At 45.0% G+C, this 19,027-nt stretch overlaps 1 protein-coding gene across 2 annotated transcripts in view; it reads right to left on the minus strand.

The window, feature by feature from the left end:
* LOC144341475 (SH3 domain and tetratricopeptide repeat-containing protein 1-like) overlaps window positions 1–19,027 on the minus strand; it is a 52,166-nt gene that overhangs the window by 22,463 nt on the left and 10,676 nt on the right. For both annotated transcript variants that reach the window (XM_078005028.1, XM_078005029.1), the window contains exons 3-4: window positions 3,488–3,537; window positions 3,237–3,354 (exon numbers count right to left, since the gene is read on the minus strand). In XM_078005028.1, coding sequence (XP_077861154.1) covers window positions 3,237–3,354; window positions 3,488–3,514 — 145 coding nt within the window. In that variant the 5' untranslated portion in view covers window positions 3,515–3,537. The remainder of the gene's footprint in view (window positions 1–3,236; window positions 3,355–3,487; window positions 3,538–19,027) is intronic.

Below are 19,027 nucleotides of genomic sequence, written 5' to 3' on the forward strand. Positions count from 1 at the left end.
CACCACACCTGGCTAATTTTTTAATTTTTATTTTTTGTAGGGATGGGGTTTCACCATGTTGCCCAGACTGGTTCCGAACTCTGGGCTCAAGAGATCCTCCCAGGTCGGCCTCCCAAAGTGCTGGGATTACAGGTGTAAACCACTGTGCACAGCCCTACAAATGCGACTTGTACAAAGTCAGAGCAGTGAGCAGGAAGAGAACAGAGACTTCAGTGAGTCTCCTGGCTGTTGCAACACCATATCCCTCCTCCATACCGTAATGTGTCTACACCCACCAAGCTCCTAGATGTTGAAGGCAGGCCAGCTCAGAGCCGAAACAGCAGTAAAGAAAGAGAAGATGCAGACATGCGTCTTGATTTCAGTTCGAGCGTGCGTCTCTCCCCTGCAGCTGCACAGGCAGAAACCAGGGGCCTGAGTCTGAGGCAGTGTGTTTGGTTCCTGGCAGGTAATCTTTTGGGAGACCATCCCATACAATTAGTGTTACACTTCTCAAAAAGGAAGTGAGACTTTTATAGAAAAATCGATTCCATTTGGGAGAAAGGTCTAATAAAACTACAAAAGGATAATACAACAACAAATTAAATTCATCTGTCCAAACTGAAATCCCAAAGCCCTCTGGGCACACAGCTGCTTTTCTGAGCTGAAATTCAGCTCCAGCTAAGAAACAGGTCAACTTTTCTAAAAAGATTCTTTTTCACAAGCCTTCAATAAAAATTCCTTTCCCTCACTTGTCATTTTCCAGATTTAATGGCTCCGTTGGCCTTCCTCTTATTTAGGCCATGAGCACTGACTGCATGTCTGCTATGGCTGGGACTCCAAGGGAGGCACCCTAGGGAACACAGATGACGGCAGCACAGCGACACCCTCAAGGAGCACACACGGGGAAGGCAAGATGATACCATGGCAGCCTTCAAACAGAAAAGAACTTGGCCTCCATACCCCGTCTCATTTCTAGAAAACAACGATGCTGAGTCAGTAACATTTACCGAACAGCCTGCAGTGTGAAGGCAGGCACGAGGGGGCTCCATGCGGGGAAGAGCACCTTCAGAAGGGGGCATGCAAGCAACGTGCAGGCAGGAGACACTCCCACTCACAAGGGCCAGCCTGGGGGCCTGCAGAAATGCCCATGCATCTGGGAGGAGGGAGAGAGGACAAGATACTTAAATGCTCCAAAATGAATAGAAGCATCCCAAGAACCTCCCCCAAAATGGGGCAGGGATTTACGAAAGACCAAACCGAGCATGCGCAGTTACCTGAGCATAGCGCCACCAGAGCGAGCTATCAAGGAAGAAACAGGGTCACTAGAAGCCTGAGCCTCTACTCCCAGCTCTGCAACTCATTCACCCTATGACCTTGGTGAAGGCTCTTAGCTTCTGTGAGCCACAAGAGAATCACGGGAAAACAGAAGATATGAAAACTGCTCTGCCTTTTTCACAGAACTGCTGAGGGAATAAAATCAGATAATGGATTTTTAAATTCTCTGTGAATTACGAAGCAAAATACAAACGTATGAAATCATTCTTACCATTAATAACAGCACTGTAAAATTAAGAGCAGAGTTAAGACAACAGCATTTTCCACCCCCCGACTCCCGAGAGAAATAGTGAGTCCAGCTGATGTATTTGGGCAACCCCAGTATCTAGGCTTTGAGAGCCTCAAACAGCTCAGGAACTCTGACAGTATCACTCCAGCCCAGTGCTCATTAAGTTCTCCAAGACAGCCACTGACATAAAATACTACAGCTTTTTCAGCTGGGCTTGAAGCCCTCCTCCAAGCTCACAGCACAGCTAAACAATGAAGAAGAGGTTTTCTGCTACTAGGCTCAAAAGCTGGCTTTTGTAGATTCCCATAGAAAGAACATTCAAGGCCAGGCGTGGTGGCTCATGCCTGTAATCCCAGCAATTTGGGAAGCCGAGGCAGGAGGATCACCTGAGGTCAGAAGATCAAGAACAGCCTGGCCAATATGGCGAAGCCCCGTCTGTACTAAAAATACAAAAATTAGCCGGGCATGCTGGCGGGCACCTGTAATCCCAGCTACTCGGGAGGCTGAGGCAGGAAAATCGCTTGAACTCAGGAGGCCGAGGTTGCAGTGAGCTGAGATCACGCCACTGCACTCCAGCCTGAGGGACAAGAGCGAAACTCCATCTCTAAGAAAAAAAAAATAAAGAAAGAGCATTCTTTTTTGCTGATGTTTAATTTCCTGTGCTTAATACAGAGAAATCATACAACACTGAAATCCTGAAAAACATATCATAAAAAGCATTTAGTGACTGAAAAGACATTCAATATAACCTGTAACAGTGAGTTCCCCTCCTCTTTCCAGCGAGCTCCACTAATGCTGTGACCCTTAACAATGCTTTCACTAACACAGAGAAAATTTAATAGGACCGCTTACCCCTCTCAGCTGACAGCTAAACCAGTGCTTCTCCCTGGGCTCACTAAAGATTGCCTTTACCTAAAACCAGGCTGCAATGACCCTGTAGATGTTGACTAACAATTTCAAAATTCCCATATTCTTTGTCCACTCCTAAGGAAGGTGAACTGAAGCCAGGTGTCTCCAAGTCAGAACTAACAGAGGCCTTAAACATCAATGGCCCATCCCCTTCTTTGACAACCAGGCGATCTAAAGCTGAGATTATGGAAGAAAACAGCCTGCTTAGGAACAAAGCGGAAACCAAAGCCTAGTCACTTAACCTCTGGTCCAGAAATCCTGTGACAATCCAGCACCCATATAGGATGAGTCCCCCTAACCAGAAACTCCGAAATCCACAACTTTTTGAGTGCCGACGTGACGCTCAAAGAAATGTTCATTGGAGCAGCTCAGATTCTGGATTTTTGAATTCAGGATGCTCAACCAGCAAGTGCAATACAAATATTCAAAAATCCAAAAATGCAAAAAAATCTGAGACACTTCTGATTCCAAGCAGTTTGGATGAGGGATATTCAACCTGCATTTTTTTTTTTCCTCTAATGAAGGAAATTAAAAATGAGGACCGAGCAAAGTCATTCAACCCATACTAAAGTCATTCAATAGTTTAATTAGTACCCATTTAAAGTTAAGTGCTACCCGCAGATATTTAAAAGGATGAACACATACATGCCTATAATCCCAGAACTTTGGAAGGCCGAGATGGGAGGATCACCTGATGTCAGGAGTTCAAGACCAGCACGGCTAGCATGGTGAAACTCCATCTCTACTAAAAATGCAAAAATTAACCAGGCATGGTGGTGCACACCTGTTATCCCAGCTACTCGGGGGGCTGAAGCACGAGAATCGCTTGAACCTGGGGGGAGCACGTTGCAGTGAGCCAAGATCACACCACTGTACTCCAGCCTGGATGACAAAGCAAGACTCTGTCCAAAAAAAAAAAAAGAAAAAAGAAAATTAATTTAAATTGTGTTTTCACATGCAGCCCATGTTCCCATAACACAAGCCCTGCTCTGTGCTCCAAGGGCACACAGGGTGCCCCTTTATCTTAATACTCACCATATTCCATGGCAGCCATTGGCACATGTCTGTCCATCACACTAGACTTCCTGTGCATGAGGCAGGGATCATATATTATTACCTTTCTGTCCCCAATGTCTGGCCTAGAAGACACTCAGTAAATGATTACTGAACTAAGTCAGTTACTAAGACATGTTAAACTTGTATTAACAAAAATGTCTGGCCTAGAAGACACTCAGTAAATGATTACTGAACTGAGTCAGTTACTGAGACATGTTAAACTTGTATTAACAAAAATGTCTGGCCTAGAAGACACTCAGTAAATGATTACTGAACTAAGTCAGTTACTAAGACATGTTAAACTTGTATTAACAAAATTAATTCAATAAGTTTGCCAATGCAGCGTTCATACCACACAGCTTAAATCTCAACCTGCGGATTTATCTTGTGTTCTGCTAGATTATCACCTATTAACATTCAGGAGGCACCTAGTATGTGCTAGGCATTACTAATTGCTGGGGACCTAGCAGTGACAAAACAACATTCCTTGTTCGAAGAGGAGTTCTAATAGAAAGAGGAATAGAAGGAACAGGCTAGATTGATGAGAGAGCTAAGAAAAGGACAGGCTGCCATGGGAAGCACCTGGTCTTGTCTGGATGGTACATAGTTAACGAAGTCTGAGTGCTTCATATGGCATAAGATCATCTCCTCCAAAGAAGCGAATGAAGCTTTGATTCCCCAGTACCGGAAGTCACCATAAAGATGCACACAGCCACATGCTTAGTGTAGGAAGTGAAACCAACCAACCAAACAAAGCTCCAACTTCCAGAGGCAACAGTCCAATTATGAAATCCTCTGGCTACGTTCAATTGAAATTCAAGGTATTCAAGAGGCTAATATTTAAGTGATAAATTAACCCAACCACTTAAAACTAAACTAGTCTTTGGTTCAAGGCGTAAGGGTATATACTACCTTTACAAATTTATTAGCTCTTAATATTTACATTTAAATATGATGATGATGGTGTAATAATAACTTTACTGAGTAGTTACTATGTGTTAGGCACCAAACTAAGCACTTTACACACACATTTGCACAATCCTGTGAGATGATAATGACTCCTTGTCATCCCATTTCATAGCTGAAAGTCAGGTTTATATAAGCTTAAAAACTTGCCCCAGATGACACAGCTAGTTAGCAAGACGCAGGCAGCCTGACTCCATAGGCCTTGTTTAAAGAAGGAATATTTATAAACTGTCCAGCACAGCAGTGGTACAAACAAGAGTTCAATAAATGCCTAAAGAGTACTTCATACCCAAAATTGTTTCCCGCCAATCAAACTACACTTACTCTGGTTCTGCATAACCAACTGTCAAATCATTGTTCCATGAAGAAAAGGTGGAACGGGTAGAGATCAGAATAGAGTGAATAACTGGTAAATATACTTCATGGCAGGTAGTAACAGGAGGTGGCATTTAGGCTATTTCCACATTTGTTTGCATAACACTTTTTTTCACAGTTCTAAAGCACAAGAACCATTCTAAGCTGGTGAAAGCATAAGGCATGTCTATGATCCAGGACTCCAATTCACTGTGGATCAGTGGATCTCAACCTTTATGGTATATCAGTTTTTAACAGCACTATAGCTGTCCAGGCTCCATTCCTGCAGATTCTATTTCAACTGGTCTGGAGTAAGCACGCATGCTTTTTTCACAGCCCCCCAGATGCAGCTAGGTTTGCAAACCACTATCCAAGATGTTCTCACACTTCCGCTCAGTTCAACACACACTCACTGAGATTCTAAGCACTACGAATCGGGCTAAGTTAACAAGTCAGGCTCGACTCCCTAATAATATTGGCAAAGAAACCAATATCAGAGATTTATTCCAGTCCAAACCAAATAAATTGCCGGGTGAAAAAAATGCCCAGGCAAAGTTTGCCACACAAAACAACTTCCTGTATCTTCCCGGTCCGTAGCCTAGAGACTGACTCTGAGCCATGAGAATTCAGAATCAGGGGAAAATGCCAGTCTGAGGCATCTGCCACACTCCTAACACACCCCCAAAAGTGCCCAGCTACATTTCACATCCACTGTCCTAACAGGGGTCGAAATAGGGAAGAGCAGTGCAATACAGAAAACAGAGCCTGCTGGGTGCCAAAAGGCTGAGGAATTCCAGTCCTAGCCCTGCTACCAATCGGTCTGGTCACTTCTCTCTGGTCCTGGTGTGGCCAACAGTTACGCGAGAGGGTGAGGCATAAAACCACAGATGTCAGGCAAGCTCCAGCATCCAAAATACATAGAAATTAAAAAGCATTAAGGTGATATCAAGGAATATATGCCATCAACCAGAAAAGTAACTGAAGTATTCCTTTTCCCATTCATAAGAAATCAAATGTGGAAGCAGAAAACTGAGCAATCAGCCTACCAAGTTGACTGGGGCAACAGAATACACTCACGGATTCTGTTCAAAACAGCGGGGGTGACAGGCCAAAAGGAGAATGGCAGAGCGTCCCTCTCTCCTCTGTCCACCCATGCCACCAGCACGTGAGTGCGTCCACACGCAGCGCCCAGTCTCCTGTTCCACTGACGCCAGCGTCCACTCATCGCAAGCCTACTAAGTGCCACATCTGCTATGATGCTCCCTCATCTCATCACCATAGACATCCCTGCTGGAGGTGAGTATGTGACAGACGAAAATCACGGAGGCCTAGGGAGGTTGAGACCTGCATTCCCACTGCGGTGAGGGCGTGCTTGAGAGGGACCCCACGGCTGGGCTCTCCATGCTGCTCTCCTCAGTAACCACTCCCAGAGCAGAGCAGCGAGGGGGAATTTTCTTCCTCTCACTATTTTCAGCCCCTTGGCTGACCCAGCATTCCCCAGAAAGCTATCGAGTCCTGACAGCTCTGAGGCCACAAAGCCATAAACGCAGGGGACACACAGCCCATCTGTCTCTAACGGGTCTTTTACTTGTCATGCTGGTCATTTCTAAGAGCAGATGGGTTAAGAAAGACGTGGCAGGTTACCACGAAATGACCCCTCCACTCCTCCCTGGGGGAAGGCTGACTAGCGAGCAGTCAGGCCGGCTTTCTCCCCCCCACTCCCTGCATTCCTGTCCCTAAGGAACCACAGACAATTCCACCAAATATAGGCAGGAGACAGCCACCTCCTTCCTACAGCTGGAGGGGGGAAGGGTCCTCTCGGGCCTTTCTAACTGCATGAAAACCAAACTGTGAGCCGTACTGACCCGGGCCTCACTCATGTTGCAGGCATGTACAACACAGGTGCCCAGTGGTATCATCAGGCAGAAATATGAATGTGCTTTCCATCGTTTTCATACAGTGATTCCAGAACCGCTATTCACACAGCTCCACTTCTCACACATATAACGGGCTTCATGGATTACACAGCATTTTCACCAAGCCCCTCATCCGCTCCTCCCAGCAGCCTTGTGTGATCCCTTCAGTAAGCTTCCTCATCTCCATTTCTTAAGAAATGGAGTTTCTGAGGTTATGAAACCAAAACTTTCCCAAGAACATCCAGCTGGTGTTAGAACCAGGATATGAGGGCTTCTGATTCTACAACCAGTATTTGTGCCAATATTCCACATGGGCCCCTCCAGGGATTTCTGCCTGATCTTAAAATGCAGACAGCAAATCCGTCTCTCTAGAGTTCTGGGGTTCCCTATAGACAAGAAGTAAAACTTCTAACAGAAAGCTTATACTTATTTGGAAGGCTACGTGGGATATTCCTTTAAGTTAGTTTGTTCATGTTTTGGAAAGATTGTTCCAATGACAATGCGGGGCATCAAGTGTAGAAAGGATTCCATGATGAGGCAGAGAAACAATTCAGTGGCTCTTACAATAGTTCAAATGAGGCATGAGGCGCAACCAGAAAGGACAGAGGGAAAATGCATTGGAAAGAAATGCAAAATGAAGTCCACTCAGACCCAGGATGGAAAAAAGGGGATTAAGCATGATAGTGGTTTCTAGTTTGAAAGACTGATGAACAACGATGTCATTAACTACTGCAGAGTGGTATCTGGGGCCTGGGTGCACCAGTTTGTTTAACCATTCACCTGCTGAGCAGTTTCCAGGCTGTTTCCAGTTTCTAGCCTTTATAAATAATGCTGCTATGAACAGATACATAAAGGCTTTTGTGTGAACATAAGTCTTCATTTCTCTGGGATAACTGCCCATGAATGTGACTGCTGCATCCTATGGCAATTGCACATTTAGTTTTTTCAGAAACTGTCAGCTGTTTTCCAGAATGGCTGTACCATCTTCCATTCCCACCAGCCAAGTGTGAGTGATCCCATTTCCTTGCATCCTCACCAGCATTGGTCTTGTTACTACCTTTTATTTTAGGCATTCTGATAGGTGTATAGTGATGTGGCTTTAGTGTGCATTTTTCTGATGGCTCATGATGTTGAACATCTTTTCCTGTGCTTATATGTTATCTGAAATGCCTCTTCAGGTCTTTTATTCATTTTCAAAGTAGATGATTTGGTTTCACTGCTGAATTTTGATAGTTCTTTATATATTATAGATATGAGTCCTTTATCAGACATCTGGTTTGCAAATAGTTTCTCCCAGTCTCTAGCTCCTCTTTTCATCTTTATTTTGCACTGTACATTTTAGTCCATGATCCATTTTGAGTTAATTTTTGTACGAGGTATAAGGTTTAGATCAGAGTTCAGGTTTTTTTCCTATGAATAATCAGGTAGCCATTAACATTTTTTAAGAGACAAGGTCTCACTCTGTCACCCAGGCTGGAATGCAATGACAAGAACAGAGCTCACTGCAGCTTTGACTCCTGGGCTCAAGTTATCCTCCTGCCTCAGCCTCCTGGAGTAGCTGGGACCACAGGCAGGTACCACCACGACCAGTTAATTTTTTTAGTTCTTGTAGAGACAGGGTCTTGAGCCATGTTCCCAGGCTGGTGTGGAACTCCTAGGCTAAAGTCATCATCCCACTTATATGCGGCCAGGCAGTGGCACATGACTGTAATCACAACACTTTGGGAGAATGAAGCAGGAGAATCACTTGAACCCAGGAATTCCAGACCAGCCTGAGCAACAGAGGGAGGCCCTGTCTCTGCAAAAAATTTTAAACATTAGCTGGGCATGGTGTTGTACACCTGTGGTCCCAGCTACTTGAGAGGCTGAGGTGGGAGGATCTCTCGAGCCTATGAGGCTGAGGCTGTAGTGAGCCATGATTGCACCACTACATTCCAGCCTGGGAGAAAGTGGAACACAAAAAAAAAAAAAAAAAAAAAAGAAAAGAAAGAAACAAACAAACAAAACATGCTAGAGCATCACCCATATGAGACAGGTATTGTCTTTTTGAAAATTTAATTACAGTTATATAATAGACATGTAAAATGTCCACTTTGAAAGCTTGAAAAATATATAACTCTAAGTATTCTTACCTTAAAATTCTGATTCCTACCTAAGATATCACATACTGTTTACATAAGTATCACAATGCCTGGACAACAACTAAAAATGTGTACGAGGGAGAAAAATGAGCATGTATGCCTATTAATTAAGGTATATTTCCCCCTCATTACACAAAAAGTCATCACGGCAAACCCCTGTGACTGTATCTAAAGCAAGCCTACAGTTTTACTTCTCTGTATAATAAAATGCAAGGCTAAAATTCAAATACTAAACATTTCCTGAAGCCAAGGGTAGTTTACTTAAAATAAATGCCCCGGGTCTATATCAAAAATATGAAAAAGCTAGCTACTTAGCCATTGCAATCTAAGTTCAGCTTTTTCTTTTTAAATTGACACATAATTGTGCACTCTACATATGTATGGAGTACACATAGTGATGTTATATTACATGTAATTTATGTGATCAGCGTAATTAGCATATCCACCATCTCAAACATTTATCATTTCTTTGTGTTGGTAACGTTCAATACCCTTCCTCCAATTATCTGGAACTATATATTCTTTTTTTTTTTTTTGTGAGACAAAGTCTTGCTCTGTTGCCCAGGCTGGAGTGCAGTGGTGTGATCTCAGCTTACTGCAACATCTGCTTCCCAGGTTCAAGCTATTCTCCTGCCTCGGCCTCCCTGGTAGCTGGGGTTACAGGAACCCACCACTATGCCCGGCTAATTTTTGTATTTTTAGTAGAGATGGGGTTTCACCACATTGGCCAGGCTGCTCTCAAACTCCTGACTTCAGGTGATCCACCCACCTCAGCCTCCCAAAGTGCTAGGATTACATACATGAGCCATGGTGCCCAGCCTGAAACTATATATTCTTGTTAACTATAGTCGTCCTATGTTATAAAACACTAGAACTTACTCCTATCCAGCTATAATTTTGCATCCTTTAACAAATTTCTCCCTATCTCCCTCTTCCCCCACCCTTCCAACGCTCTAGGATCCTCTGTCTACTTTCAACTTCCATGAGATCCACTCCTTTTGCCTTCCACATAAGAGAATATATGCTGTGTAACTTTCTGTCCCTGGCTTATTTCACATAATATCTTCCAGTTCCATCCACATTGTTGAGAATAACAGGACTTCATCCTGTGTTATGGCTGACTAGTACTCCACTGTGTATAAAGACCACATTTTCTCTATCCATCATCTGCTGTTGGACACCGAGGCTGATTCCATACCTTGGCTATGGTGAACAGTGCTGCAGGAAACACAGAGGCGTGGATGCCCCTCCAACACTGATTTCCTTTTCTTTGGGTATCTACACTGTAGTGGGACTGCTGGATCACACTGTAATTTCATTTGCAGTTTTCTGAGGGACTTCCATACTGTTTGCCATAGTGGGTGCCCTAGCTTACTCTTACTCTTTTTCATTTTTCTCTTTGAGACAGAGTCTCACTGTTGCCCAAGCTGGAGTATAGTGGTGCAATCTCGGCTCGCTCACTGTAGCATCCGCCTCCCGGGTTCCAGTGGTTCTCATGCCTCGGCCTCCTGAGTAGCGGGCATTACAGGCGCCTGCCACTGCACCTGGCAAATTTTTGTATTTTTTAGTAGAGATGCGGTTTCACCACGTTGGCCAGGCTGGTCTTGAACTCCTGGCCTCAAGTGATCCGCCCACCTCAGTCGCCCAACAGTGCTGGGATTACAGGTGTGATCCACCATGCCCAGATAATTTTTGTGTTTTTAGTAGAGACGGGGTTTCACCATGTTGGCCAAGCTGGTTTCAAACTCCTGACATCAGGTGATCTGCCCATCTCGGCCTCCCAAAGTGCTGGGATGTCCGCGTGCACCCCGCGCCCAGCCAGCTGCTCTAGTTTACACCCCCCTACACCCTGTAAGAGCTTCCTTGTCTCCATATCCTTGCCAGCACTTGTTATTTTTTGTCTTTTTGATAATACCCATCCTAATCGGTGAGATGATACCTCACTGCGGTTTTGATTTGCATTTCTCTGATTGTAAGTGATACTGAACATTTTTTTCACATATTTTTTGGCCATTTGTATGTCTTCTTTCAAGAAATGTCTGTTCGGTTGGGTGTGGTGACACAAACCTGTAAGCCCAGCACTCAGAACGCTAAGGCAGGAGGACAGCTTGAGCCTAGACCAGCCTAGGCAGCAGAGCAAAACCCTAGCTCAAAAAGAAAAAAAAAAAAAAAAAAAAAAAAGAAATATCTGTGTCTGTTCAGCTTTTTGACCTCCAAAAATTAAGAGCCCATTTTGGAATCGGACGACCTGCCTGATTCAGAGACAATCTGTGTTTGGTTCTACTCTGCTACTTCCTATGTGACTTTGGGAAGTTCCCTTAGCCACTTTGAGCTCAACTTCCTCAACATTAACCAGGAATAAGTACCACCTGCCTCTGCTGGTTAACGCTGAGGACTGAAAGGAGAACCTCAACGCCACTTGACGATGCTGCCTGGCGGAAGCCCCTCAATGCGGGACTGGTAGGATCATCTGAAGCTAAGTACAACTTTCCTTTCCACTGTCCTAGGCTCACTCTGCATGCGATTAGAAAGGAATAGCGAATAAAGGAAACCAAAATAATTGCTTAATTTTTAATAAGAAATTTTTAAAAAGTGGGGGTGGTGGCAAAATAGGAGGGAGAGGAGGGGAAGGAAAAAGCAGCCAGTCCCAAATTCTAGTCCAGGGCTCATCCCCGGCCTCCTCACTCAGGCAATCACCAGTCCCCACCTCCTGGGGAGGGGTACTTTCTCCGCTGGATTCACCTACAGGGAAGGCACTGCCACAGGTGTTCAGAAACCAGGAGCACCTTGAAATGGGCAATGTGCTTTGGGTAGGAGACCTACAATTTACCCAAAGAAACCACGGCACAAAAGTGACCCACATAGGAGGGACCAATGGCTGTAAATACTTGGTGGCAAAAACTGATGTCATACCGTCTGTAAAGGAGACACACACCCAAATAAAATTTGCCAAAATAGCATGAAAAAAATTCAGCAGACATCCAGTGCCATTCTGTTACTGAAATATGTATATCCCAAAGCCAGGGACCTCTCTGGAACACTGTCTTTATTTCCACGTTTCATGGAAGATGTTTGAGTGCACTCACGTGTGTCTCAACAAACCTCCAGTCCCTGCTCTAAACCCTGTGACTCCTCAGCAAAACCCAAAAACAAGTATCAGTTTTCCTTCCAAATGGGAAATTTCCTGACCTAGCGAAACCAGCATCAAATCCACTTATTATGAGATAGCTGATTACAGGCAAAGCCCTCTAGTCCAGGATGACTCCCCTCCTGCAGGAGCGGGAAGGATGGGCATAGCACTGGCCTTCCAGACCACATCTCCAGGCAGTTTGAAACCATGGCTGCTCAGGTGAGCCATGATAAAAATCAAAACCAAGTATCTCTGAAAAGTGTACATGTCAAGACCCAGACCTCGGACCAGACTCAGCAGAAATGGATGTTGCAAGGTTTGTTCAGAGACCTCCTCTCCATACCCCCTCTCCCCGGGACCTCCCTCCTTGCACTAGCGGTCCAGGGCCAATGGACCGCTCCCTTACCTCTAGCCCAGTGCATTTTCAGGACCAGCTCCCAGACTGTACCAGACCCTGAAATGTATTCGCTGAATGCACTATTTCTTGAAATGATCATAAATCACCTGATTATAGCAACAATTGTTTTAAAAGTGTTCTCTCTCTCTCAGGAATCATGCCATGAGTTTGAGCAAGCAGCTTTGCTTCTCTCTACTGCAATTCTATCATTTGCAAAATGTTAACAATTACTGTGTTCACCCATAGCATTGTTGTAAAAAGCCTTAAGACCCACTTCATGTAGCCTGCCCGGAGCACAGACCCTGTCACATGGTAAATGCCCACTGAAGGTGAGTTATCTGTAGCTATTATTACCTGCCCCTCCAGCGAACAAAAGGAGTCGATCAGGTCTCATCGTATCACCATGAAAGGATGTCCATGTAGACTGTGCAGTGGGAGTAGGGGAACTCAATGTTTATCAGGTACTATTTTGTTTTTTACAAAGTGTACATATATATTTGTAGGTACACTGGAAAAGATCTGGAAGGAAATACACCCAGTGTTAATAGTGACTACCCCAAAGACACATTCATCCAAACACACAACAGAAAAACACTCACTATCTTTCTGTCTTCCATATCATTTGAACTATTTTCAATAAGCATCTATGGCTTTTGTAAAGTTTTTGAAAGCAATTTATTGCATTTTTTTCTGGAGAAACAAGCAGGAGCACGAAAAAGGTGGAAACAGAAGGTAAAATGGAATGGGACTCAATAGAATTGAGTCCCAGCCAGGCTCAGCAGGCACACGAACCACACACCTCTCACTACAACTCAACACCAGCTCTCTCTTCTCTTGGTCCAATGGCCCAAGACTTAGAGATAAAATGTTTATTGTGATCAAATCAATCACACCAAGGAACTTGGAACCACCCTTTCAAACTCCTCTCGTTGTGTGTACCTGCCCAGGGCTGTTAGCTTTCCTCCTGTGTCTTTGGCTGGCCTGTAATCCCCTAGCAGTGGAAATGCATCCTGACACTTAGCCATCATCCCCACAACACTCAGCACCGCATAGAGACCAGGGCAGTGATGCCCACTCGGACTGCGATTCACTTATAAAGCAAAGGACCAGGGGCCAGATGCGACTTGTCTTTGGTAACTCACCAGCTGTTGCTTGAACCAGAACAAAGCCAGGTCTCCTGATGCCCAGAAAAGAGCTAGTGCCTGTACCGCTAGAAAAGTGGTGAAAATGTTTTGCTTGCTGTGAAAAGACGCACTACTGGAGAAGATGGGTGCAACTTCTCATGGAGCCACTCAGCCCAGATCACCAGGAAACAGGGCTGCCGGATGACACACTAAGCCCAGATCACCAGGAAACAGGACTGCCATATGAGACACTAAGCCCATCCACTGGAAAGGAAATCTGGCTGGGCAGTAGAAGGAAATTCACACAGGTTACCCCAGCCCAACGGCAGGAACAACATGAAGAAAGCAAAAAATAACTGACTGGAAAGCCATAGCCTGGCTAGCAAATTCAAAACAGAGCCACAATCCTAGCAGCACATATCACTGCAACACAGAGCTTCAGTCAGTGCGCTCACACTTTAAGTAGAAAGGTAAAATGTCCATGTTTTTGGAACAAAGGGCTATTTTTATGTGTGTGTGTGATGTCAGAACAAACTGTTGGCAAGGAAATAGAAATAGGCGCCCTTACACATTGACAGTGAGATAACAGTATGGCCCTAACAGAAGGGAATCGAGCAACACCCATCAACATTTAAAATGTGCAGAACCCTGAATCCCACAATTCCATTTCTAGCAATGCATCCTATGAACATATTGATGCAAATATGGAAGAATTACGTACAACTCAGCATTGATTAATCCAAACGGTTGGGAATAACCTAAATATTTACCAGTGGGGAACTGATGGAGAACACTGTTTATCTTATGCCAACATCTGTGTTTTAAAAAGAAGATACATAGGCTGGGTGCAGTCGCTCACACATGTAATCCCAGCACCTTGAGAGGCTGAGGCAGGTGGATCAAGAAGCCAAGATATCCAGACCATCCTGGCCAACACGGTGAAACCCCGTCTCTACTAAAAATACAAAAATAATCTGGGCATAGTGGCGCGCGCCTGTAGTCCCAGCCACTCAGGAGGTTGAGGCAGGAGAATCGCTTGAACCCAGGAGGTGGAGGTTGCAGTGAGCTGAGATCACGCCAGCCTGGTGACAGAGCAAGACTCCATCTTGGAAAAACAAACAAGCAAACAAACAAACAAAACTGGCAACAGTGGTCACAGAGCAGTGATGGGAGTAGGACTGCCTTTCACTCTCCAGGACCTTTTGAATGTCGCTCATATTACATACTCAAAATATATGACTACAGTAAATATTTTCAGAGTAACTATGAAAAACTGGGGAAATAATAATATCTAACACACAGGACTGCTGCATAATTAAAGGATGAAAAACATTAATCACTATCAGAGTTCAAAGGAAGAAAGATTAATTCTAGCTTGGATGTCAGAGCGGGGATCATGTAAAGGAAGTGAGTATTTCAAGTCTTGAAGGATGGAGAAGATTTAAAGAGGCAGAAGTGTGGAGATGATGTCCCAGATGGAGATAAGAACATAGGCGAAGACGATGTCCCAGACGGAAATAAGAACACAGGTGAAGACGATGTCCCAGATGGAGATAAGTACATAGGCAAAGACGATGTCCCAGACGGAAATAAGAACACAGGTGAAGACGATGTCCCAGATGGAGATAAGAACATAGGCAAAGAAGATGAAGAGATGAGAAGGTATAAATTCTAAATGCAGCTCTCAGGCTGGGCTTCAGAACAGCGCTTAGGCAACAAGTTGGAATGCAAGGCTGATGGCGGGAATGGAAACACTGAAACCCAACTTGCATATCACGCCCAGATCATGAGCCTTGAATGCCAAGCCAGGGAACCCGTCCTTGATCTTAACAACAAAAAATCACTGGGCTGGGCGTGTGGCTCACGCCTGTAATCCAGTGCTTTGAGAGGCTGAGGTGAGAGGACTGCTTGAGGCCAGGAGTTTGAAACCACTCTGGACAACACAGCAAGACTCTGACCTTACAAAAAATTTAAAAATTAGCTAGGCAGTGCTGGGATTACAGGTGTGAGCCACCACACCCGGCCTGGTTTCTCTACTTCTAAGGGCACTAATCCTGTCAGACCAGGGCCCACGCTCATGACCTCATCTAACCCTAATCACCTCTCAAAGGTCCTATCCCCTAATACCATCACACTGGCAGTTAGGGTTCCAGTACAAGAATCTGGAGGGGACATTAACATTCAGTTTATAACAATGTCTTTTCAATCCTGTTGAAAAAAACAACCAAATGAGTAGGCAAAGAAGTACCTTATATGTAAACAAGTCAGAACTTTTCATATTTCTGCGAACACATTAAGGTCAATTTAAAATGTCTGATAACAAGAGTCAGAAGCAGAGATAAATGAAAGTTAGTTACTCTGCATTTTAGGCCCACCTTGAGTTGTCTTCCAATGACATTGTGGCACAAAGAACACTGCTTTCTATTCCTGGTTTTGCCACCAAAGAAGCTGGAACATTTCCCTGTATTTCTGTTTATCTTGAAAATCACTGGGCTGACCTAGCAGACCTCCAAGGTCCCTTCCATTCACAAATTCCACAAATAACTTCCTACCAACAGAGGCTACACAAATAAACTACACTGACGAAGGGGAAAGCTAACACTAGCAAACAATGAGATGCACACAAGACAAGACGTATAGAGAAGTGGATCAACCACAAACTGGTGGACGATGAGCCGGCGGGGGATAAAAACACATTCCCTAACGATGGACAGACAGGAAATGGCGCTGAGGTAGTATTGTTGAAGATTTCCTATTTTACAACTTCAAGATAAATGGCCCAATTGTTTATATTCATTCTGATTAAATGTGAACGTGAAAACTTCCTCCAGGGGACACAGACATCTAAAAAGTTCCCAATGTATCCAATTTGTCATTTGATATTTTTACTGACAAGAAAAATGAGGGACTGAATATACAAACAGAACATGCCTGATCATATGTATAAAGACAGAACTCAGACCACAACCTGTAGCTGCCCACCCAGGAAACCAATCCCCTATCTACAGTAAACAGCTAGGAGGCCAGCCAGGCTAGCACATGAGACAGGAAGCCAGACTGCTCTCTCTCCACAACCCAGAAACTAAACCACGATTCTGTCCGTGGCCAGGACTTGACTCAAAACTGACAGCCACCCTAATTTTGGCCCCTATTTCCATTTAGGATAATTCAAAGAAAGCCAAATACACCCCTAACGAATCACATAGGACACCCCACTTCTGCACAGCCGCCTCCAGCCCCCACAACAGCCTCCACTGAGAGCCATTCTTTTCCATCCTGAAGCTTCCCCACTCCTCATCTGCCACTCACTTGCATGTCAGTCTCTGCCACACGCAAGTGATGGTGCCGACTCCCTTGCCACAGCAGCTCTGAGAAAGTCATCTCTGCCTGTCTCATGTGGGCGGCCTTCCTTTATTTCCCCCAAAGAATAAGTCTTAAATGAGGGGCTTCTCTCTATATGGCCCAGCTACACAATTCAGAAGCCCAGCATGGCAATTCCAAGCCTGGAAAGACCATACACCCCTCAGGTCTTCTTTCCACAAAACACAACTTCCTTGAGTTCTTCAGTCACTCCCCACTAACCGGGGAAGGAACCATGTGTTATGGAAAGATCAAGGGCTTTGAAGTCAAACTTCTGAGTTCATCAAGTACTTCATCTTTCCACTTAAATTACATGGCCCTGCCCAGGCGTGGTGGCTCACACCTGTAATCCCAGCACTTTGGGAGGCCGAGTTGGGCGGATCACCCAAGGTTGGGAGTTCAAGACCAGCCTAACCAACATGGAAAAACCCCGTCCCTACTAAAAATATGAAATCAGCCTGGTGTGGTGGCTCATGCCTGTCATCCCAGCTACTCGGGAGGCTGAGGCAGGAGAATCACTTGAACTTGGGAAGCAGAGGTTGTGGTGAGCCAAGATCACGCCATTGCACTCCAGCCTAGACAAGAAGAGCAAAACTCTGTCTCAAAAAAAAAAAAAAAAAAAAAAAACAAATGACGTGACCTTGAACAATTTTCTTAACTTCTCTAAGCTTCTATCTTCATCTTCAATAAAATAATTTTACCTCTAAGATTGCATTAAATGGAATCCCACATGTAAAACAGCTGACAAATATTAGGGGCCCAACAGCTGTGTGCTCCTACTGCCGCCCCACTTTACCCCAAGGGAGAAGTGCAAGATGTCCAGAAAAAGCCTGTTGATCCCTACACCTCAGCATCCTGTGTTCACACAAGGCGCAGTGGCATCCAGACTTACCTGGGTCACCCAAAGACAAGCCATGTTTTGATTTGTCAACTTAGGTACACATGGCTTCTAACGTTCACCATATATGATCCATAATTTAGAAGAGATTTTCCTACACTACCCCGCGGTTCTATTTTAGCAGACTTAGATGTGCCATAATAGCTCACTCTCTTAAGCCCTCTTCAGTATCAAAAACAAAACTTTAATCTGTAACACAGTTATCAGCCGTGAAAGTGGAAAAGGTACCTATGAGTCAAAATGACCCTCTGCCCCGCTCCACCCCACCCTACAAAAAGCTGTTCAGGAGTATTTGGGCTGCTTATGAGAATGCTGTCTGTATTCCCAGGAACAGACAAACGCCTACCCTGGTTAGAAGCTGCACTGCTCAGCCTCCAGGGTAGAAAGCTCCCCACACCCTCTACCCAAGGAGAAGAGAAGCAAATGGGGTGGCCAGGCTCCAGGACGTGGACTGTTTAGTGTGGTTTCTGCAGTCCAGGTCACCGCCATGGGTGAAGCTTTTCCTTCCTTCTTTTCCAACCAAGTGGCCAAGGTCCTACGGCTGCTGTAGGGCCTCTTCCCCAGGATGAGACAGCCCAGCCATTCCCCTTCCCTCTTTTTTTTTTTTTTTTTTTTTTTTTTTGAGATGGAGTCTCACTCTGTCACCCAATCTGCACTGCAGTGGTGCAATCTTAGCTCACTGCCACCTCTGCCTCCCGGGTTCAAACAATTCTGCCTCAGCCTCCCTGGTAGCTGGAGTTACAGGCGCCCAGCACCACGCCCAGTTAATTTTTATATTTTTAGTACAGATGGAGTTTCAACTTGTTGGCCAGGCTGCTCTCGAACTCCCGACCTCAGGTGATCCACCTGCCTCGGCCTCCCAAAGTGCTGGGATTACAGGCATGAGCCACCGCATCTGGCCGAGTCAGCCCAGCCATCTTGACTTTTTGTTCTGGCAAAATTACTCTCTTCCACGTCTGCCTTCCAAGTAGCTAAATCAGAGATCTGGCCTTGGGGCAGGCTTGAAGAACCCCTGTTTTTTGGTCCTCAAGAGCTCCTACCAGGGTCTGGGACAATTCCAAGACTTGTGTTCTTAAAGAGGAAAGAAACCTCACATACACGGCTCTCGCAGAGCTCAGGCAGAGCTCAGGCAAGGCTTGGGAGGTGGCCCTAAGGTTTGGGTGTGCCATCTATGATCACAGCTAAGAGATCTGAAGGCAGCTGTCTGGGTTCCAACCTCAATTCCAACAGCAC

The sequence above is a fragment of the Macaca mulatta genome, chromosome 6, assembly GCF_049350105.2.
Source record: "Macaca mulatta isolate MMU2019108-1 chromosome 6, T2T-MMU8v2.0, whole genome shotgun sequence".
In the NCBI taxonomy this organism is placed as follows: Eukaryota; Metazoa; Chordata; class Mammalia; order Primates; family Cercopithecidae; genus Macaca; species Macaca mulatta.